Genomic DNA, 24,364 nt, shown 5'->3' with positions numbered 1-24,364 from the left:
ACCATCCTGTCTGCACAGGAAGCCACTCGATGACCTCTACAATGTCCGACACAAATCCTGTCTGAATAAGAAGCCACACGATGACCTCTACAATGTCCGACACCATCCTGTCTGGACAGGAAGCCACTCGATGACCCCTCCAACGTCCGACCTCATCCCGTGTCACTATGTAGCACTACGTAACAGATCGTGTCAGCTCAAACCCGGCTTTATCAGTGTAGGTTAAACCCCAGACAAAGCGGACGGACGGTCACCTTGGCTTTACTGAATTAGTACTGACTCTCCCTGTAGCGTCAAGATACTCTTGCCCCCCACCCCCAACCCCCACCCCACAACTCCCACCCACCCTCACACATAGAGAGAAGGTGAACGACCCGTGAAGATCCGGGTCAGAATTGATCTTCAGCAACCCGTTTGCCGTGAAAGGCGGCTATGCTTGTCGTGAAAGGCGACTAAAGGGGCCTGGTGCTCAGACTCGCTGACTTGGTTGATGCATGTCATCGTATCCTAATTGCGTGGATTGATGCTCATGAGGTTATTCACTGGATAGTCTAGTCCAGACTCGATTAGTTACAGACCGCCGTATAGCTGGAATATATGTGTGCGGCGTTAAACAAAAAAAAAATGAAAGTAATACAATTACAATTTGGACAATATAAACTCCCGCCCCACCCCATCTACGATCACACTCCCCCTTTGAAACACCTTACTATACTTTCACTCCATCAGGGAATGGCCAGTGGGTCAATGTACACCTTGAGGTGACCAAGCCTACTGGTGCAAGAATGGATTGGACTGGTGAACGGGCCTCCAAGTTCATCCTATATCTCCCATGGCACACCCACAAGCCCTTTTAGCAGGACATCCATGTTTAGCACCAGTGTTGATTAGAGCCCACGGAGAGCGGAATCTCATCCCGAAACTTCATCGACACACGTTGCGTATAATACCACTACCTCAACCCACTGCAATCTCGACGCACAGTTGGATGTTCGTTCGCTAATCCATTTCATGGCGCAGTGCGCAAGAGGTGTTTTAGCTCCAACACGCGACTGAAAATAATTAAAGTACTCGCAATGAAAATTGATCGCTTTAGAGCTTTTTCGATTGCTCATTTTTATTACAATTGTAAAACACCATTCGTCAATACCAGTTTGACTAGTAATAACACACGGAATAAAACTAAACACGATTGGTCAAGCATATTGGACACGCGGGTTTAGCGTGCTCGCTCCTTTCCTTTCGTTGTCAACAGCTCCGGGGACAACGAAATGAATATTTAAGGGGCGCTTCATTCACTAATGAAGAATAATGGCGCTCTATCGATCTCGCTCCATTCGATAGTCGACGTGAGCTCTTGTCACCTTTTCAAACACAATAAATGCATTACTGGTTTTAACCCAGGGTCTTCGCGTAATCTTCGAAGGAAAATTACATCTCTCTGTCTGTTCATTAAGCGAGGGTAATCATGGAGCCTTCAATTATTGTTGTCAATTAAATTTCACCCCGACCAAAATTATCAAAATATCTTGTAATAGCACTAATGCATGGAGGTTATCACGCGAGTGTGTTTTGGGATGGTAATTATCATGTATTGGGAATAAAAGTCGTATTTGGAAAGCCTTGGCGAGCTATATGCATCGTGTGATATCCTCTTTTTCAAATAATGAACCCTGAAATAATATATAACTATCCTCGTCGTGATATGGCGGACGTGTTGCGGACACGCACACTGACTCGTAATTTAACAAAAGTGATTAAGTACCGATTGTGAGAGATGAGAATACGTATGTGTATGTGTGTCTGTGTGTATGCTCGCTTGCGTGTGTGTGTGTGTGTGTGTGTAGGTTGAATGAACTCTGAAGCTTACGCAAATATTCTGGTACTGCCGTGTCTTTTAAACACAGGATTCTATTGGACTGTATCATCCGTTATACACGTCGGGACAACAACAATTATGTATCATGAAACGTGTATAACTGCTATGTTAAAAAGTTTATCTGTACAGTGAAACCCACGTTGAACGGATCCCTTCAAATAGGAAAACCTCCAAATCCGACCATCTCATTAATTTCGTCATCAAATTAGCATCGGGACAATATTGAATACTATTTTATCGTTCATCTGAAAAGTTGTCAATCCGGACGATTCCAACTGAAACTGAAATCTGACTAGAGGGTTAACTCTCTCTCTCTCTCTCTCTCTCTGAAAATCAATTTTGATGCATCGTAGAGATACTACACTGGTCAGATTAGAGACCCTTGTTCGTAATGAGGAAGCACGCCTGTCAAAGAGCAGCACGCCATACAAGACACTGTCCCAACTAGTAGGGATTAGTTCAGTTTAGTCCATACCATCATGGAGAGAGAAGCTTTGTGCTCCTGCCACTCAGCCATAACATTGTATTGTATGTGTACCGTGACGAAATCATCAGTCGCCATTTCCATTTTCACTCTGACCTCGGACTCGACTACTCTCTGCTCATGTTGTATCCACTGGTCAAAATATTGACTTATACCATACCCGACTCATACGTGTTGAAATCAGAGAATGTAATTACACTGGACGTTGCTCTTTATTCTAATGCAAAAAATGTGCTCTTTCCGAAAATAGAAGTGGCAGCAATGTTGCTGTTTTGAGCAATAAAAACGTCCGGGCAAAATAAATATACACCCGTGTTTAATGGTGGCTAAAAATTAAACAATAAGAAATAGTTATTTGATGGTGATGTATTTGACAGGGGTTTCATAGTTATGTTTTGGACCTCACGTTTGCAGTGTTTCGACGACTGTTTTCACCATGGTAACGTTATGATAACTTTTGTAATTGGTAAATTTGGTGATGTATTTGACACTGGTTTCATAGTTGTGTTTTGGACCTCACGTTTGCAGTGTTTCGGCGACTATTTTCACCATGGTAACGTTATGATAACTTTTGAAATTGGTAAATTTGGTGATGTATTTGACACGGGTGTCATAGTTGTGTTTTGGACCTCACGTTTGCAGTGTTTCGGCGACTATTTTCACCATGGTAACGTTATGATAACTTTTGAAATTGGTAAATTTGGTGATGTATTTGACACGGGTTTCATAGTTGTGTTTTGGACCTCACGTTTGCAGTGTTTCGGCGACTGTTTTCACCATGGTAACGTTATGATAACTTTTGTTATTGTTACATTTCAAGTGTATACTTTCTTTTGCCGGGCACTTTATTTTAACTTTACATGGTAATTCTCTCATAACTTATCGGATCCGTTTATTTCTCCTGAGCATACTAGTTGGTGGACCATGCCTTGTCTATTTATTACTACAGCAGACTGAAGGGACGATATTAATGATTTAACGAGCGCTTCCAGTGGAACCCGACTCCATAGTTGGGCCCCCAATAGCCCACCATGTTCATTTACGAGTCAGTGTGCGTGTTGATACTGGGGATACAAAGAATGGACTTCATACAGTTTGGGGAATCGAACCTTGGTCTTCACCGTGACGAGCCAACGCTCTACCCACGATGCCAACACCCTGCCTCGCCTCATGAATAAGGTGAGCGAATGACTTCTTGTTTTACGCCGCATCTCTAACAATATAGCTTTGAAAGATTTAAGGTATGTAAATAATTGAACCTGGGTCAAACAAATTCATGTTTGCTAGCCAATTTGTTTGATACTTATAATTCGGACTTTTAGAAAAGACTGCGAAGTCAAACAATGACCATCACAGAACGATTTTTATTTCAAAATTTACAGATCGTAGATGGAACATTTTCAGTCACAAAGGCGGTTTGAACTCGTATATTTGTTTCATACACACTGGAGCTGAATCACCCTTCACATCACCTCACTATAGCGCGATTGCAGGTATAATATAATACTGGCGTGGTCCAATCGTCATGCATCACAATAAATAGGAAAATAACAACATTGCAAACAACACATCATTCGTGGGAATAATACACAATGATAAACAACCGTAATAATTTAAACAACAAGAAATCGTCTTTGTTTAAAGGAAATCATAGCTCGATGACGAAAAATAGCATTAACCGAAAATGAATAAATTTCTTTCGGTAACGTGAAAAACTTTTGTAGCAACCGCCATTATCACAATTTCTTCGTGCTAAAACACCCCCTTTGGTATTGCTAATCTCTCCCATTAAAAATAATTACATTTTTGGAAGGCATTTTTGCTTTAGTAACCAAAGGTAGCAACTATGAACAGAAATTTGCATTTGTAAAAATACGACAAAAAACATTTCAGTAATAAGAGAGCTGTACTAAAAGTAGAGATCATTGTACGATTCTAACCACATGAGTGTATGTGTTTATGAATCACGCTCATTACGGTATTTAAGTAAACAAATTGTTTTTAACAACAGGGGTCTCATAAGTAACCATTTCTGGTCGTCATCAGTTAGTCAGAAAGAATTACAAGAAATATCCTTAATAATGAACAAAGTAAACAACATGAGACAGCTGTCATCGGGAGTAATATTGAAACGATCTCATTCACAATCTTACCCGACAGAAAAGTATGACTACATATGTCCATTATGGAAAAATGAAATGATTTTAATCATCTGATAATACTGCTGGTGATACTTTTAAAAGAAACGTTGAGTAAATGCAATTGATAGTTTGATTCATTGATAATCAAATAACTGATTTACAACCCTGGGCAGACTTTTAAGACCTCGGTCTGTTTTCTTGTCGTTTTGTTCTTTCCACATTACTTTTTCACTTACATCGAAAAAAGACTTGTGATAAGTGAAAAAATGGAAAGCTTACAAACATGACCTATTTGCAAAATTGGGTCGCGAAAAAAACGCATTTAGCACATTAATACTGAAGGCATGATACTAAATACTGTGAAAATTGCATGAATGAGTGAGTGAGTTGGGTTTAACGCTGCTTTGAACAGTATACCAGTGGCGTCTCTGATTAACGTGGTAAGAAAGCCCGAAGTGATTCACGTCTTAGATGTTTACCACTTTGGTTTAACCCAGGAGCACGGCATGGAGCTGAGAAGCCACGAAACAAATTCGGGACAAAATCTGCAATAATGAACTGATGCAGGTCTTTGTACATCCCTTCATTAACCTCCAGATTGTAGTGCTGAAAACCTTGACAAAGTCGTATCACCATCTTCACCATGTCTTGTATGGCTTTCGCCTTCTCCAAACCAGCAGTTATGACACTAGATACATGTTGATTCGTGTCCGAGATCCTATGCCGATGAATGTTTTATTCAAAAAGTTGTGATTATTTACATGTCCCCGTAAATCAACGTATTGACGGCGCCATCATTATAGTACACGTTGACCATACATACTGCCACAGATGTACAGAGGGGACGTTTTAACACTGTTTGTAGAAATCACCACCACACGTCAATCAACCATGAAGAACCTGAGTATTGAAGCCGGAGAAATTATGTTTCTTCCCACTGGAAATGTTTTTCCTCAGATCCGGAGCTTCTTCTCTGAAGTCTCCATGGAAGCTGCGCCTAACAGCCGACCTGTTAAACCGGTTCTGTATATTCAGAAGCGAGGTTTGTGGGCGTGGCACCCCACATCCGGGCTCCCAGCTAAATCTGGAATCGTCTTTGAAGTCCAGGTTGAAGGTCGGGAACTGACTTTCGTATGATGTTCTAAAAGCCATGGTAGTTTTCAGATTCGATGGCATAAAATTCGTGGACAGACTCCCAAACTCATCTTTGTACTCCGACAGGGATGAAGCGTTGGGTCTCCTCTTAAAGCTTCTATCTGGAACGGAAATGTCCTGTTTGGTCGTCGTCAGTTCTTTCAAAGGTTCAAATTCGGCCCGGAAGGTGACCTTGTGTCTCGGTGTCTGAGACTGGTCCATAGGGTTCTCGTTCTCCTTACTGTACAGAGCGTGGCGACTGACATACTGGGTCGTGTTTGTCACATCGCTGTCCAGCATCTGACTCCTGCCCCTAGGCCGTGTAGCGCCTGCAGGTGCAGTCTCCACCCTGATTGGCTGGTCAGGAACGACAGTTCTTATAGTAACGTTATCCGAGAACTGAACGCTCTTGGAAGTCCTAGTGCCCGACCTGCTTCTAACATTGCTAAGTCTCTGGTTTTCTCGAGACATGACCTGTTGGGGATCGTTCCTAGCGTGCCTTGGCAGTTCATTCTCCTGAAGGAACTTGTGGACGTTATAGCTGTCTCCCATTGTGCTCTCCTTCAGTAGAAAATCACCCTCTTGTACCAGCGGCCTCGCTGTCACTTCATTAGGCTGGATCATTTGCTTCTGGTTTTCCTTCCTGAACTGGTACGGCTGAAGAACCTCCTCAGTACTCCTTCTGTCGCCACTGAGATTGGCCTGTGCTGTACACAGTGTCCTGCTTGTCCTCAAAGCTTCATCGTTGTCGTGACTTAGTCTTGTTGGCATTCGCTCAGCCCCGACGTGGGAGTGCAGCGTGTTCATTATCTCCGGTCCTGACTCTGTAAGGTTGTTCATGGAGTATGCCAGCCTCTGAGGATTGTAGCTTGTCTTGTACAACCCAGCTCTTTCTTCATTGTATTTGCCTTCGTGGCCATAGAATGTCTGAGGCTTCTCCTTATCCGTAGCATGTTGATACTTCACGTTCAGCAAGGTGATGTCATTGCTTGGTTTCTGCAACTCCAATAGGTGCCATCTGTTCTCAGCCTCCATCTGCTGTATTTCGTCATCCCGATCACCCTTTGTCTTCTTTAAGTAGCTCTCCTCGGGATCGGGAGGGGCACCTGTCGGGGGGTAGGGCACATCCTGGCCCTCTTGGGTCGCCTTAAGATCCTCCAGTTTCTTAAGGGCTGGTTCGGGTTTGAAGCTCATGTCCATCTCCTTCCACAGAGTATCACTTTGAAAAGTGTCATTGTCAGGCATGTTTGTATAAGCCTGGCCATTCAACAAGCGATGTTCTTCCTTCTCGGTCAAAGTCATCTTTCTGTAAAATCGAAAGGCGTTGTTATAGATCTCAAAATTGCCGTCCTCTCTGATTCAAATAAATCAAATCCAGACGTATGTATTTGAATTTAGGTTTTTCAAGGAGATAGCATATTCAAAGTCATGTAGGCTACAGATATGGATTATCAACACTTTTCATCCTTTCATTTCACGCAAATGATGATTTTGCAACTCATCATATGCTGACTTACCTTTGATAGTTGGGATTAACGGGTGTTCCACTCTCTATCATCTTCTGATTGGCCGGTTTTGGAGTCAACATCCGAGCTATACGGCCTTCCATTGGCCGCGGGGGATCAAAGGTATTGCTGGATCGTGGATACTGCAACAAACAGATTCAGTGTACAGTATGATCGCTTTCATAGAGATCGGTGGCATACTATACGTCAGGCTTTAACAGAATATATAAAAATATTGCAATCATTATTCTTTTCCAAATTAGTAGAAACATATTAACTATAATAGCCTTTATATTTCCGTATTTGCTTAACAAGAAAAACACTTACAAACTTTCGAATATTACCTAGCGCATAAACAGTACTAGTGAATAGCCAGGAGAAAATGAAACATATCTGAGGTGATTTATTAGTCTTAAAGATAACATTGTGGCTCGTTCTACGAAGCGAATTCAGCATTAGCCCTTCCATAACGATGTGACCGTTTTTGGTTGACCATGTGCTTAATGAAGGAGTAAGCATATACTCCGTTGTGTTCCTCATTATAAAGAAGTTGACATCCATATATTCTCTTCCTTGCCTGTATCACTTCTAAATGCTTTTCATAGAACTTGCTTATGAATAGATAAGTAATAGGTAGTGACATCCGGGTACTATGCCACTGGCCAGATCATAGATGAGCATTGGTCATCACTTAGGTCACCCAGGGGCTTGCCCCCGCTGTATATTTGTGTCACGTTATACATATATTAGTTTACGCAACAGCTTTTTACTCACCAGTTTATCGTCTTCGAGGCCGGTGTCAAGGAAACGGACTCGCTTGTCGTCTAGATTTTCCAGTTTCTTGGGATTGCTTGGCCCTAATCCTGTATAATCTAGACTGTGACTAGTTGTCCAATGAGATCGTTCGACATTTCTCAGTGTGTTAGCCGTACGGTCTGAAACCTTCATGTCCATTGGTCGATCCTGGAGGTTTGGCGCAATGACTTTGGGAGGGGTCGGATAATATGGTTGTCGGTTCCCGTGAGTCTTGACTAGCTGGAAACATAAAGCCGTGAATGCATATTTAATGCCACAGTCAGGAAAATAGCAAGGTGGCCTGTAAACAATAGTCCTGAACAAACACAAATCATTGTAGGAGAAACGTCCGCGCTGTCGGGTTCGATAACGTATATACGTCAATATTTAATTAAGAAAGCATTTACTGTGTCACCATGATTTATCATTTCGGAAATTTGGTAATCCTGACAAAAGGAACGTTATTGTCCGTACTAATTCGGGATGATATTATATGTGTAGTGTGTTGATATGAGGATGACAGTTTTATTGTAAATGTTGGTATCTACAGTTGGAATAATTCGACATTTCAGCTGTAGGTGTGGTCAATTTGAAAGGAAAGACATTGTGACATCAATCTGATATGTTTCTAAGTTGACAAACAGACGGAAACTGAGACATATTAGTAAACTGGCGGGCAAAAGAAGGAATACACCAATGTTTTATGGTGGCTAAAAACGAAACAAACAAGAAATAGTTTATGTATTTGCTACTGGTATCATTGCTGTGTTTTGGGCCTTAAGTATGCAGTGTTTCAGCGACTGTTGTGAGCCTGTTTTCATAACATTTATAAATTTGTGGTCAAAACCAATTTTCAAGAGTATACAATTTTTTCCAGCAGTTTATTAACCTCTTTAACAGTTTCTTGAAATATATTACCTGATCAAAAAAATCTTCACCGCGCCAGTAGAGAGCTTTCTTCTCCGATTCCTTAGGCAGCGCCTGTATCTCGTACCGGTCTCCATAACCTGCAATTACAAACATGCCACGATATAGGTACATACGACGTACATGTAAATAGTAGCCTTAACTCCTTGTTTCTCGGGGGGACGGGTGGCCCAGTCGTCTAAGGCGCCGCGACTCGCTGTGCAGAGTTGCGTCCCTTGGGCACGCCAGAAACCTATGATTGTTGGTTCGAGTCCCGGTTCGCCCCGATTATGTTTCTAGGTTTGTCAGCACCATACCCGTGCTCGTGGGTTTCACCGAAGTGGTAAGTGACCTGCGTCACTTCGGGCTTACCTCCTACATTAAGCTGACACGCTGTGATATAACTGGAATACTGTTAAAAGCGGCGTTAAACCCAACTCACTCACTCACACCTTGTTTCTCGAGCCTTGTATCTCCAACATGCAAAAACAACCAACTTCGAAAACAACAAGTGAGTGATTATTGCACTCATATGATTCACCAAAGTGGTAAACGTCTGAGACCTGCATCACAACGGACTTTCCTTCCACATTAAGCTGACAAACTGGGATGATTACTGTTGAAAGTGGCGTTAAACTCACTCACTCGTGCGCACTCACGCACTAGGTTCAAGTACAGGCTGAGAGCTATATTCCCGCCCATTCATGGCGAAGTGACACCGAAAAGGGGCTTCAAACGTCATACCTCTGTCGGGACTCGAACCCGGATTTCTGCATTGCGGCCAACGCTTTAACAACTAGGCTACCCTACCGTCACTGGGACCGTAGTATCCCTAATAATTAACAATCTATAAGAATGATGAACACACTACCACAGACGATCATTGTTTCTCCCGATGCTTCATTCTATTGTGATTCATCATCTCTCGCAGGTGTTTAGAAATCGATGTTTTATGTCTTAAATCAAAGGATATTGATCACAACGAAATTTTATGAGTAATCAAATCTCCATGTTACAATATAAACAAACATTAATGAGATTCTGCCCAAAATCGATTTCTCCTAAATACCACGAAGTGTATGAGCGAAAGATAAACGCACTCTTAAGCCTCGGATGACGTCTACAGAACGATTGCCGCCATTCTTAATGAAGATCTGACAAAGAACTACATTATGTTCTTAAGGCCTTATTAGAATCTCTTGTTGTTGGAGGGCGGTTAGCCTAGCGGTTAAAGCGTTCCCTCGTCAAGCCTAAGGCCCGGGTTCTATTCCCTATTTGAATACAATGGGTGAAGCCCATCTCTGTGTCCCCCGCTGTGATATTGCTGTAATACTGATAGGTGCTGGCTCCCTGACCACCACTACACCACCCCATCCCCCACCCCACCCCACCCCACACACACGCACCCACCCCCACCCCCACCCCCACCCCAAACTCGGACCAAGCCTAAATATCCACGTAAAGATACAGACAGATTGCTGACAAATAGCGATTGATTTCTGCATTGGCCAGTGTGCACTAACTGGTGGTCACACATTTGACCAGTGGTCTTGTCATTCTGAATCCAAAATTTTGTGTAATCGCATTTGCTTAAAATACATCCATCAACAGTCAATGCTCTAACAAATGATACTACATTTACTCGAGAATTATACCTTTCGTTTTATGTTTAATTTTGACGTCATACGCGGAAGCTGGCATCTCGGAGTTGATTGGCTGTTGACTCCTGGCAGCCACGCCCCTTTTGGGATCTTCCGGGGAGTCAAATTTGGGAAACACGGCAAATTGGGACATGTGTGACGTGTAGGGGTGTTCCGCGGGGAAGGGGAGGTTGATGAGTTCCTTCCTGGAAATAAAAACACAGATATTAATGGTATTATTGAATTTTATTTCTCCTTTTGTTCTATGATTATTCTGACATTTAGATTTTTTGGTTTTCTTTGTTTGTTGTTTAACGCTGCACTCAGCAATATTCCAGCTATATGGCGGCGGTCTGTAAGAAATCGAGTCCTGTCCAGACATTGGCATTGGCGTCAATTCTAACCCCAATCTTCACGGGTTTCTATGTGAACTGCAATCGTTGGATTTTATCAACACGACGTCTTTTGTTTCATATGTATGTTCATGTACTTTTAGATGGACAACTGAAAATATGGTTTAACGTTAGATATGCCGCAACATCTTTCTTTTTCTGAATTCAGAGCCATTGTGGTATATGCTTACCCCATGTCTGAGTCTTGAGGGCGAGGAATGCTGAAAAATAACAAAAATAAAAATGCTGAAAAATATTCACAAAACAAAAAACATATTCAGACTTAGTGAGTGAGTGATACGTATACTGATACCTACACAGTATTTCTAATTATAGAATTCTATTCCTGAACATCTGGATTATCTAGAATGCAACAGATACAGAAAATAGCTGTTATGGTGATGCAACGATTGAAAACTATCAAATAATATGTCAACTAATTGCCAACTACAATATATATACAATGAATGTTGAATTTTCCAGCCAGTACGTCAATAAATAGGAGTAAATTGCATATCTATATAAATTAAAAATATAAATAAATGCAAAATTGACTGGGGGTCATGCCCCCAACTCCCCACCCCCTAGTTAACGCCCCAGCGCTTTGCACTCTCCCTTCAGCCTACAACTGTATTTAGTCGTAGCAACGCCCCTGGTAATAAGGTTGTCCCCATGTATACCTGGTGGTTAGAGTGTTATAATAGAGTGGGCGGTTTATGTCACAACGCCATGCAATAATCAGCCTGGAAGTCACACCAGGGTTCACGTTATCAGCTGATTGCACAATATCATCCAATACTTACAGCTGATCATCTTTCCTCAAGTTGCTCCGTTTCAGCTGAGTCAAGGTATAAAACTGCTCTCTTGGTTGACCACTGGAACACAAAAACAACAACGTGATTACTTGGAGGATGACAGACGCTAAAATGTTTACGAAAAGCAAGGGCGGGTAATCTGGGGAACCAGGGGTGAGGTGAGGTGAAATTGGGTTTAACGTCGCGTCCAAGATTATTGCAATTATATAGCGACGTGCATGCACGTGTGTGTGTGTGTGTGTGTGTGTGTGTGTGTGTGTGTGTGTGTGTGTGTGTGTGTGGCTGCTTGTACAAGTCCTGACTGATGCCGATTTATAGTGCTAGCTCACTATGAGGGGGCAAGGGCTGTGCCAGGATCACCCAAACCCGATTTTAAAGTGCTAGCACGCTGAGATACCATGCCGCAGTTTAACATGAATACCCCACTCAGACACAGTATACTGACTCCGAGCCGACAAGTCCTTGTTTTAGCCCCTTAATGCCGAGCGCAGACAGGGTAACAGCAAGTACCATCTTTTAACGTCTTTTGGTATGACGCGGCCGGGAATCAAACCCCGGACCTTCCGCTCTCCGGGCGGACGCTCTACCACTAGACGACGGAGGCGGTCTAGGGAACCAGGAATGGATCCAGGGGTTAGTGTTGGTTTTACCGAGCCCTGGATATATCGAGGCAATTCTTCTAATGCGTCAATGCATAATCCAATCAAAATCGCGTAACGAAATCGACATCCGGTTCGTAAACAACATGGATTTCAGTGCAGATGTTTGTCGACTGAAGCATTTGTAAAACATGTGTACCGCCAACTGGGTGACTACAGATATTTCGCAAATCTTTTCATGTTTTTAATCAAGGTGATCAAGTGATTTGATGCACTTTGTGGGATAAGGTCCGTTTTATTACAATGTAGATCTTGACTATCGACAAGATGGTCTTGACTAGGCGCCGCCATTTGTTTTGAGGCATATGCAAGTGATAGAAGAGGTGGAATCTCATTGGTCAATAGGAGGGACATAGAAGGGATATAACTCGTAATAGCCACTGGTGGCGCTACGATCGAGCCTGGAAATTCAAGCTTTTTTTCGGCAAGGGTGGAAACTGGACTCTTATAGTTAGTGAACTCCTTGCCTCGGGAAGATGCGCGTATGTGTAAGTCGCTCGTGTGAACACAAGAAACTGTCGCCAATATGTTACAGATCTTCATGCAGAGAGATATCCTATTGGGAAAATGATCGGATTTTAACGAGATGGTTACAGACAGTCATGTGACAGTAGCTTTCGACGAAACTTATCCAAGGTCATTTAAGCACGATGTTAAGGAGATGAGGTGAGTATGTTTTACGCCGCCTTTAGAGATATTCCAGCAGTATCACGGCGCGGGACACCAGAAATGGGCTTCACATGTTGTACCCATGTGGGGAATCGAACCGGATCCTTCGGGGTGTCGTGCGAGCGCTTTAACCACCAGGCTACCCCACCGCCCCCTTGTTGGAGGTTCCACAACAAAATCTAGCGGGTGTAATAGGCTGCCACGGCTGCAGTAACCTGTCACGTGTTATTCCTTAATACCACCCTCGGTTCTTCTACTAGTCCGAACAAGAATTTTGCGAGAAACGCATCAATGTCAGTTTCTCTTTGTAATCATTCGTTTTGTTATATCAAATCTGATAAAAAAATAGTTTCAGGCTCAATGTATTTGTTAAATAATATACTATATCTTATGACGCTGAAAACGTGGTATGTGCAAGTAAAATAGCCCAAACCGGACAAATCTTACACTACGACTACCTGGGAAGATATATTAGCTAAGGTCAACCATTAGCAGCCCAGCGGAAATCACCATTCGTGACCACTCGTGTCATTCCGGGGCAAGGTCTTCTTACAGCATTCCATTCGTGACCAACTCGTGTTATTCCGGGACAAGCCGAATAGCGACTCGTGCCCATCTCGTGGCCATGTTAGCGACCGGGTTCCGACTTAGCGCAAACGGGCATACCTAAAACAATTGTCAACTCGTTGCGTAATGGTTCACATTTATTTCCCCATATATTATATATATTTCAGATGCAACTTAGAGCACATCGGGACTTGCGGAAGTATGCAGTATGATTGAACACATTTAACTGTGTCGTTGGTATATTTTTAGATGAAAGACATATATAAAATCAAAAATTATTTCTGAGGGATTCTTTGACGAAGAACTTGAAATCATACGCGCATTCTGATTGGTTTGTCGTATTCTGGCACATAACATTCATCGATAGGGGGACGAGTCTTCTTGCAGGTTACGGAAAGGGGCGAGTGGTGACGAATGACAGCATTCGTGACCAACTCGTGTTATTCCGGAACAAGCCGAATAGCGCTCGTGCCCCTGTAGTGGCCATTTTTGCGACCGGATTCCGTCTTAGCGCAAAGGGACATAGCTAAAGGAATAGTCAACTCGTTTCGTAATGATTCACGTATATTTCCGCATATATTTTATATATTTCAGATGAAATTTAAAGCATATCGGGACATGCGGTACTACACAGTATGATTGAACACATTTAACTGTATCTTGGGTATATATTTTATGCGAGACATGTGTACAATCAAAAATTAATCCTGAGGGATTCTTTGACAGAAGAACATGAAGTCATACGCGCATTCTGATTGGTTTGTCGTATTTTCGCACATAACATTGATCGAAAGGGGGACGAGTCTTCTTGCAGGTCACGTAAAGGGGCGAGTGGTGACGAATGCTTCTTACAGGTCACGTAAAGGGGCGAGTGGTTCCGAATGCGGTAACCCCGTTGTCATGTGCCACAATCAGCCTTGAATTAGGCCAAACAGTTTATTGCTTTAGAATATATTATTTATTATAAGACCCCTTATATCGCCTTATACGTAGTGTTGTAATTCATTTTTGACATTTCGGTTTAGCTTCATTCGTATAATGATGTATTAGCTCTTACAGTGTCCGCGATCAATACATGCGTTACATGTGTTTAATTTATCAAAGGTAAATATTGCGGAGGAGGGCCAGTAGAGGTACTTGACTGTTCTTTAGCAGGGAGAAAAGGCCTCCCACGATGTGCGTCTTCTGATAACAAGGTGTCAACATCGAATGATAATAATAATAATAAGAAGAAGAAGAAGAAGAAGAATCGCTTATATTTACCAATTATGATGGGCGGGCGTGGTTTGATTAATGTGGAGACTCTTCATGAAAGAATTGTTTTGCGCACTTTTGCACACATTTGTCTGATGATCCTCGTTTGAAGCATGCCAAGACTCTTGATGAAAACAAGGCATTCCACAGTTTTCTAAACGAGCCAAGGATGTGGGGCATATTCTCAATGTCGGTGTTGAATTTGTTGATGGTTCTGTACTGCTGGACGGTACAGAAATGAGTGTCAACCAAGCGAAGTGCCATATCAAATCGGCCCAGACTCAGTTTTTCAAGGAGAGGCTTTCTGAACGACCACTGCAACGAGTCTATGTGCAGTATGTTAAGAATATCAGCAATCCTGCAGATTCCTTCACTAGGATGAAGTTGTCTGGCCTGAAAAGTGAAACAGAGGGCTTTCTGTTTTCTGCTAAGGACCAGTCACTTCCAACTCGAATCCGTCAATGTGTGATTTTGCATCAAAAGGAGAATATGAAATGTAGATTATGTTATGAATTTAATGAGACTGTCCAACACATTGTGAGTGGATGCCAAGCTTTGGCACAAACACAGTATCTTACGCGACATGATGGAGTGGCTCGATCGTTTTATTACCGTCTTCGCCATGCTTGTGGTTTTGACACAGAGGTCGATCCATGGTACGACCCGGAATATGTAGAGGGCGTCATGGAAAATGATAAATACAAAATCCTTTGGAATAGGCCCGCATACAGCCTCAGACATATCCAGGCCAACAAACCTGATCTTGTCCTTTTTGATAAATCCAATGAAATCATTTATATTATTGAATTTTCTGTCCCTTTTGACAGTAATGTGATTGACAACATTGAGGAAAAACATAGCAAATATGCAGACCTCGCTTTCGAAATGTCACGCTTGCATCCCAAGTACCACGTTGTCCGACTCCCCACTGCCTTATGTTTGGTACCTCCCAATCTGTTGATTGACATCGGGAGAGTACCCGGGTTTGCTACCAGGAATACAGCCCTTCTGGCAATCTGGGTAATGCAGAGGGCTGCAGTGTTGTTGAGTCTTCACATTCTCCGAAACGTTCTGGGTGGGTTTGCCTAGGAAGTGCTTCCTGGGAGAAGTCCCATTCGCCGTCTGTAGAGGGGGCAAGGGCTGTGCCAGGATCACCCAAACCCGATTTTAAAGTGCTAGCACGCTGAGATACCATGCCGCAGTTTAACATGAATACCCCACCCAGACACAGTATACCGACTCCGAGTCGACCAGTCCTTGTTTCAGCTCTTTAATGCCGAGCGCCAGTAAGGGTAACAAGAAGTACCGATATTCAACGTCTTTTGGTATGACGCGGCCGGGAATCGAACCAACGACCTTCCGCTCTCAAGGCAGACGCTCTACCACTAGACCACGGTCCTATTCTCACAAAAGAAACAAACAAACAAATGGATGTAAATATACATACATACCAATGCGTGCTCCGAACCGCACGCTCAAGCCCAGGCCAGTGTATTGTATCCATTCTGTCTATGTAACTATACAAATGTGTTTGAGGTTGCGAATAAGATTATCTGATATTGACTAGAAATTAAAACTCAATAATTATTAAAAATAAGCCAATTACAGAAACACCTTACTGTCTAACCTGACAGGTTGCACATGTTGAGAAATACTGACGCATTCCGCTCTTCCTTTATCCTCCCCATACGCGGATCCAGAGTTTGCGGTACACATGCACCCACCATTTTTAAGTATAATACTCATATTGATGTATAAAGAAACAAGTTATCAGATCATTTAAAAATATATCGATTAATATTTTGCTAACTAATGCAAAGTGTTTCTCGAATCATAAGGTAACATAAATTAAATATTTCAATATTTTTAACGCACATCAAGCTGCGCCCAACTCAACCCTCTCTCCCCCAATAAAGCTGCCTCGCGCTTACTCCTTGTTACGTAACTGTCCATGAACGCGCTTAGGTTAGGAGAAACATGTTGTAGTTTCAATTGCTTTTTAAAATTGAATTTTACATTTGCTCTCTGTACAATGTTATGAGTGATGTATTTGACAGCATTTAAAATCGGATTTAGCAGACTGAATCATCGCTCGCTCTCTCTGCGACAGACATTTCTTTTGTGACGTTGCTTGTTGCTGCTTGGCAACAAATCAATAATTAAACAGATCAAAGAATGAACCCGATCGGATGTGAGAGAGAAACAAAATGAAACATTGAGATCGATATTTTTTGTACGCAGGGATTCCCAATCAAGCACAAACAACGTTATCTCACGTGGGCATTAATTAACGACACGAGATCGAAAGTAAATATCGTAACCATGGATACAGCCTGGGTCAATGACGATGAAAGAAATGAATGTCAAAAGGGGGAATTACACCTCACCACTTAGCGTTGAATTCAAGGCGGAATGTGATAGTTAATTCATAATTATATCTGCATTTAAAGTGCACATAATATCCATATTAAGAATTGGTTTTCATGGAGACATGACCAGAATGCTAGGTACCGGTGTCTATTATCCCTGAAAAAACAATTTTCTCTGCTTAAGAGGCCCCCAAGACAAATTAACACATACATTAAGTATTCCTCTCTCACCACTTTTGTATTCAAACACACAAATTTAAAAGTCCTATTTCCCCCGACTTTTGGAGAGTGAGTGAGTATGGTTTTACGCCGCTAAAATTTAGCAATATTTCAGCAATATCATGGCGGGGGACTACCAGAAATGGGCTTCACACATTGTACCCATGTCGGGAATCGAACCCGGGTCTTCGGCGTGACGAGCGAACGCTTTAACCACTAGGCTACCCGACCGCCCCCCTCACCTTTGGGGCAAATGTGGCCGAGAAACACTTTTTAGGCATGTATGTACGACCCTGAAGCTCTCCAGTGCTTGTACGTTTCAACAGATCCGTGGGTAGTGGGTAGTGAGTGAGTGAGTATGGATATACGCCGCTTTTGGCAATATTCCAGCAATATCACGGCGGGGGACACCAGAAATGGGCTTCACACATTGTGCCAATGTCGGGATTCGAACCCGGGTCTTCAGCATGACTAGCGAACTAGGCTACCCGACCGCCCCTAGTGGGTAGTACGTGAGTGAATTGCTTTACTTCGCGTATTTCAGTTTAACGCGACGTGTCAGCTTAATGCTAGAGAAATGTAACGCGGGTCTTACAAGTTTAACACCTCAGTGGAACCCATGAGATCGGATATGGTGCTGACAAACCAAGAATCATAATCAGGGCGAAATTGAGAACCAATGGTCATAGGATTCTGCCATTGCGAAGGGACGTAACTCTGTACAGCGAATTACGGCGCCAAAGCTACTAATATAGATGGATGATAATAGATAGATGATGGAAAAATGGATGATAAATAAATATATATAGATGGATGGATAGATAGATATATCCTAAAGCAGACAGAAAGGTGAAGCTGTTTCATTGATACAGTTTCTATTGAGAACGAAGACCAAATCAAACTGATGAGAACATTAAGAAATTCTCGCGATTTTACAGAACTTAATCTGACACACTCTGTCGCGATAACAAAAAATATCAAACTGCTGAATCCAGCCATGTTGGCTTAGCCAAGCATTAAGCTAACCATACGCCACGAGATTCGTTTTGACAGCCTCAACACCCACGCATTCTTTCCAAATCTCGAGGGCACAAACAAGTCACCAAACCAACACAAGGTGATAACACAATGTGTTTGTTGACAGGTTATGTCGTGTTATCCAATTCCCTCCCGTGTACCCCGATTCACGTCTCTAGGCCACCGCTTTTAACCTTTCCAATTATATTCTCTTCAATAAAACCAGCTTGAAGTTGTCACAGGAGATTCGGCATTTGTATCGACCGCCTGTCGTCAATAAAAACCCCGCTGTTAACCCCTTACTGCAGGTGTCGCCTCGCACGGGGGCTGACCACGTTGCCAACGTCGGCCTTAGCAATCTCGTGGCTGGGGATTAAGATGAATTTGGATAGAATGATATATCATATATGCTGCTATTTTTGTTTCACAGATGTTCAAAACCCTATGGGTTGTCCATGTTTGTGACTAACAGCAGCTACACATGCATCAGCGCTATACGTTCGCATTGTTAAGTGTTCTTTAAGAAATAAGTTTCATTTCAATGCTATGATAGGGGTAGCCTTTATATAGCGTCGTAGATCCGGGATCGAATCCCCACAATGTGCAAAACCTATTTCTTGGGTCCTTCTCCGAGATAGGGCGGGATATCACGAAAATTGGCATAAAACCCTCCTCACTCACTCAATGGAATGGTATTCAGTATTCTACGTCTTTTAACAAAAATTATTGGTTAATTCCTAAACACCGTCATCCTAACCACGCCCTGTGTAATATCTAATCAGTTGTCTGACACGAAGCAGACCTTTTCAATCGGCCACAAACACCTCTAACTCGAATATATGCTTTTCTCGAAGTAACAAGCCGTTTTGCAAGAAATGTCCACCAGAAATATAGGTCTACGAACTTCGAGATAAAAGGAGTGTATTTATTCATTCTGCGATATGTTCGAAATATGCAAAGTTTGTCACAGTTCAAATATTTTTTAATAACACCGTATTAATAAAACAATTAATTATACTGAACATTATAAAGATAGAAATATTTAAAAGCTTTCTTGTCGGATACTTGGAAACTGGTTAACTCGATATGTCGTTTTAGGCGTCGTGACAACGCGATTCTGACAGTGCGCTCACCGGTGCTTAGTTGTTTTTTTGAAAACCTGGATTGCTATTTTTTTCAGTGTTCGTGTTTAATTAAATAATATATATTTATAGATCTTCCTTATTTAGCTATCACAGACTGCGTTAGGAGGGTGGCAAACAAACGATGTGGTGGGCGATCCATTACATGGTATTTGTAAAAGATAATTTGTATTTGTAGTGACTGACACGCCTTCAGGTGATCTTTTCTTATAATTCGAATCAAACTCAGTGACTGATAAATGCACAGTACATTATAACACTAGATAAATACGCCCTGCATTGGAGGGTCGCCGTTACTCAAAATGTTATAACACACAGTTGATCAATGATCCCTTATCAATCCACGCATCTACAATTGCCATATATAACATGCACCGCGGATAGTCGATCGAGATAGTATTGACTGCACAAAGGTTTTGGCCACAGTGACATTTACCTCAGTGACGTTCTTTGCGCTTGGGTACGTGATCGTTGACAACGGATGACATGTGTGCACGAAGTGTTCATTATAAGTATATTAAATTCAACGTTTTAATCCAGCGGCACTTAAAGGGGTTAGGCGGAATGTAACGGTGAATGGAAGGCGGGCTGGGATAGACTCTGGCCTTGCAATATACATGTTGGTTGATATTAACAACGTTTTGACATATTGCTCTCTGTAGATATGTGTTAATCGCATGACATGTATACCTGTCATTCATTCTTTAAGGTCAGTCTTTTCATATACGAGCTATATAGTCCGGGGTTAATCTTATTTTTTAATGGAGACATTACTGACATGTCAAATTTCAGCACTAAAGTTTGAAAAGCTATACTTTCAACAATCCAGATGAACTTTAAAGATAAGACTGCATTTGCAATGAAAGAATTGTAAAAACCTAGAGGTGACGTAATGAATGATTAAATGTGAATCTTTGAGTATTTACACGCAGTAAGCATTAATGCACCATAGGTTTAGACAGTACTGATTTGGCATAGGTGTTTTTTTCAGACAGGTTCACACTATACGTCATATATACAATTGTGTTTTACGCCGTTTTGAACAGTATTTGGGTTATGTAACGCTGTGTCAGTTGAATCGGGAGGAAAGCCCGAAGTGATGAAGATGAACACGTACTGGGTACGGTGCTGACAGACCAAGGTTCACAATCGTGTTTGTTTGTTGTTTAACGCCGCATTCAGCATTATTCCAGCTATATGACGGCGGTCTAACAGCGTCTCGCGTCTACTTCATCGGACAAATAGAGCACCTGAGCACAAGCTGGAATATTTGTGTGCTTATGGAGAACACCGCCCTTGATTGAAGGAAGCAAGCAATTGGAAAACACTTGTAGCTCAATGGGACCAGTTGGTAACAGATTGCGCTCTGTATAACAAGGTTGGAGCGCTGATAGGCCTTTCTCTGTCTTACTCTAAAGGACCACCCACTTTGCCCTGTAAGTCACTCTCTCCTACATAGATAAGATGGACGTGTGAAGAATATTACAGAAAAATAATGTTTGTTTGTTTGTTGTTTGACGCCGCACTCTGCAATATTACAGCTATATGACGGTTGTTTGTAAATAATCGAGTCCAGACCAGACAATCATCATCATGATCATCGATCCACGCAATTGGGATACGATAACATGCATCAACCAAGTCAGCGAACCTGACCACCCGATCCCGCTAGTTGCCTCTTACGACAAGCATGGGTTGCTGAAGACCTATTCTAACCCGGATGTTCACGGATCGATCTTAATCGGGGCAAATATGGGATTCAAACCAACGATCAGCGAATCCTGTGCGACTAAGGGAGAAGATGTATATAAGTGAGTCTTCCCAATAAAACCTAGAATGAGGACACCATGATCTGCACCAAATGCCCCAAATGTATGTAATTGATAAGAGGTTGATAGTATACCTTATACGTTCAGCTTACAGAGAGATAATAGTACGTTGGCGTGACGTAGACCCTAAGCTTCAAAGACAGACTTAGGTTAACATGTCTGTTAATGTAACTGATAGATACATGCCCACTGATATGTAACTGTCAGAGCTACTGTAGCAAGAGACGCATTGTATAATAGCCGAAGTGTTGGAGACAGTTATAAAACGATCTGGCCAATACAAAGGGGTTCTAGCATTGGTCGTTCTGCCTTGGTAGGCATGCTTGAGAGCTATAGGATTTGGCGTCACCTTTGGCGTTATCGATTACTTTAAATGTAACAATCTGTTCCGTCAGGTGGAACGTCTTGTCTACCTGCTGATTACCGTTAATTGTATGAGGCTTAGGTACATATACGTAGCGGTCTTTTTGTAAAGGTATGAATTTGTTATCAGAAGTGGTACATAACATGCTTATAAAGGTGTGTGGATTGCTGTCCTCACTATCTTGATTTTCTTCATCTTCTTCCTCTTCTTCTTCTGCTTCTTAGTCAAGTCTTCTCCGTAATCGGTGATTAGATTGTCGAGGACGCAAGACAACGTATTCAAGTGTTGATTTGATGATATTTGGTTTGTTGACATTGTTTAGCGTAAACAAGGATTGAGTTTATTGTATTTGGTTTGTTGACAATATTTAGCGTAAACGAGGATTGAGTTGATGGTATTTGGTTTGTTGACAATATTTAGCGTAAACAAGGATTGAGTTGATGGTATTTGGATAGTTGACATTTTTTTAACATAAACAAAGATTGAACTGATGGTATTGGGATAGTTGACGATCTGTCTCTCATGAGACATGAGAAAATTTGAAAGGATAGTATTTTACAGTCTTACAATATATGCTATTTCTATATATTTCTGATGTTTTTTATGTATGTATTTTCTTTTATGTATAGCACGAGCATCTACTGTAACGTGAACATTAACGTCAAGATATGAAGTAAACATCCGCGCCATGTTAAGTATTATTGGTTATAACACTGTCATCACTGGATACGCATGAATCATCAGCCTCCTGTTTATCTAGAACGATGGAAACCATTACATAAACACTGCCTTCATTCCAACAACACCATTAATCACATATCACCAATCATCGCGGTATGTAGCTATCTAAGTATCCTCGTATCTCATGTTAAACATGGAGTACCATAAATAATTCATACCCTCACTCCACTGAATAGCCCAAACCTCCTCAATGTTAGTTGTTGTATGCCGGTGTTAAATATTAATCTTTCTTCGTATGGATAATATCAAATGAAGGTGACTGTGAAATCATATGACCAAGAATAAGATTATCTCTAATACTCGAATACTGATCTGAAGCATTTTTTTCCACATGGGTTATCCTGATATGACAACTGGGTGTACATGGAACTTACCAAGTTTATCGACCATGACAGTAAACAGAACATATTGTCTGTATCAACATTGTTATGATCGATCGCATCTTCATCAACGTGTACCATACGGGTTGCTTTCGATTGACATACTGCGTATAACTGTACAAAGTACATGATGGTATGGGATACATTTATAAATGTATATATGTAATTAGTTAAAGTTTGATATATGCATTTATTTAAAATAATTGGATACTAGAATATACCGCGAACATCTAAAATCGTATCATACTCGTCTCTATTTAAAGCAAAATGTGTTTATGATCATATATATCAAGACCATATAAATGGTATATGCATACGTTTGTCATGATTTACGAAGGGGTATACACGATCAAAGCTTTGTGAACAAATACTAAGATCATTATTGAGTACATAGCTACTCATTGAAGATAATCCAGCATGAACACACTGATAAAAATACCACTCAGTCGGGTGGGTCCTTTCTCTACCGCAATACTTACGAATAATGCCAAGTTGGAGTTCGGGGTATCCACGGGTCTACATGCTCCTTAGCCTTCCCTGTTCCCCATTCTGGTGGTTCTCTTCGGCTGAGATCGCGAGCTGGTCGAATTTCAAGCGATGTCATTTTCACTGTCTGAAACTTTCCCCTTTCTGACACAAGTGTCCTCGCTAACCGACTGCATCCGGGCACTAGCGTCCTTAGTTACTTGGTTGGCATGCTCCGATCTCGCGAGTTGGGTTGGTAGCGAGACTCGCACACCTTAGCGCCCGTTTCAGTGCATGCTATACGATAGCGATTATGATCGGAGATTTCCGTAACCCATACAATGCTAAGTAGGGCGTGTGAGCGGTTTAACCCGCATATCCTGTCCGACAAGTGATATTAATTTTCGAAGCATTTGATTCGCTCGAGGTACAGTTTTCTGTCTGCAATATTATCCTCTCATGTATTTTTTCCCCGGAGAAAATATCGATCCGGAAAAAATGTTATACAAAAGGTTTGCTCCACGTGAATCATTCGAGTTTAAAAAAATAAAAGTATTAGATGAAGGAAATTCAATTGTTGGACAAAGGAATAGTGAATAACTGATGTCAAATTTCTCAGCCCCTCTAAAAACGTAGAAAAAATATTTTAAATCTTATTGTCTAAAATAAAACAGACATATTGTTCCCGTATGTAAGAGTGACGAATGACTTGTCATGCTATATATTTTTATTTCTAATTGCCTCCTAAGAATTTTATATAATATCTTCATTTTCAGACTTAAGCCGAAAAGATCTAGACTTGCCAAAATATTGTAGACATGCTTGGAAGTTTTTGTGTTCATGTACTTCAGGATCTGTACGATAGACTACTTGTGTTATATCGCTTGTGGTATTGACGCTTGTGGCGAGCGTTTAAGTGGTTACACAACACACAGTCAGATTTACCCTTCGTCAGGAACCCAGTCTTGATGACACCAATATGCACTACCACTGTGGAA

General features: G+C 41.7%; 1 protein-coding gene across 1 annotated transcript; it reads right to left on the bottom strand.

The window, feature by feature from the left end:
* Positions 1-4,352: 4,352 nt before the first annotated feature.
* On the bottom strand, positions 4,353-23,528 carry LOC139463453 (uncharacterized). The gene is made up of 8 exons (XM_071244719.1): positions 23,381-23,528; positions 11,680-11,751; positions 11,068-11,097; positions 10,500-10,690; positions 8,857-8,945; positions 7,918-8,178; positions 7,156-7,286; positions 4,353-6,944 (listed from the first exon to the last, which is right to left on the bottom strand). Exons 1-8 carry the CDS (start codon positions 23,503-23,505, stop codon positions 5,390-5,392), a joined length of 2,454 nt encoding a protein of 817 aa, XP_071100820.1. The 5' UTR covers positions 23,506-23,528; the 3' UTR covers positions 4,353-5,389.
* Positions 23,529-24,364: the final 836 nt, after the last annotated feature.

This window comes from Haliotis cracherodii, unplaced genomic scaffold, assembly GCF_022045235.1.
Source record: "Haliotis cracherodii isolate W230 unplaced genomic scaffold, xgHalCrac1.p SCAF_16, whole genome shotgun sequence".
Classification (NCBI taxonomy): Eukaryota; Metazoa; Mollusca; class Gastropoda; order Lepetellida; family Haliotidae; genus Haliotis; species Haliotis cracherodii.
The sequence above is the reverse complement of the archived record's forward strand: the minus strand, read 5'-3'. Positions and strand labels throughout refer to the sequence as shown.

What these genes read in the sequence shown, in the direction of transcription:
- LOC139463453 (XM_071244719.1), bottom strand. Translation starts at nt 23,505, where the DNA reads ATGACATCGCTTGAAATTCGACCAGCTCGCGATCTCAGCCGAAGAGAA. An exon ending in TTGAGGAAAGATGATCAGCT is followed by an intron (nt 11,098 to 11,679) that starts GTAAGTATTGGA and finishes GTTATTTTTCAG; the next exon opens with CATTCCTCGCCCTCAAGACT. An exon ending in CCTCAAGACTCAGACATGGG is followed by an intron (nt 10,691 to 11,067) that starts GTAAGCATATAC and finishes TTTTATTTCCAG; the next exon opens with GAAGGAACTCATCAACCTCC.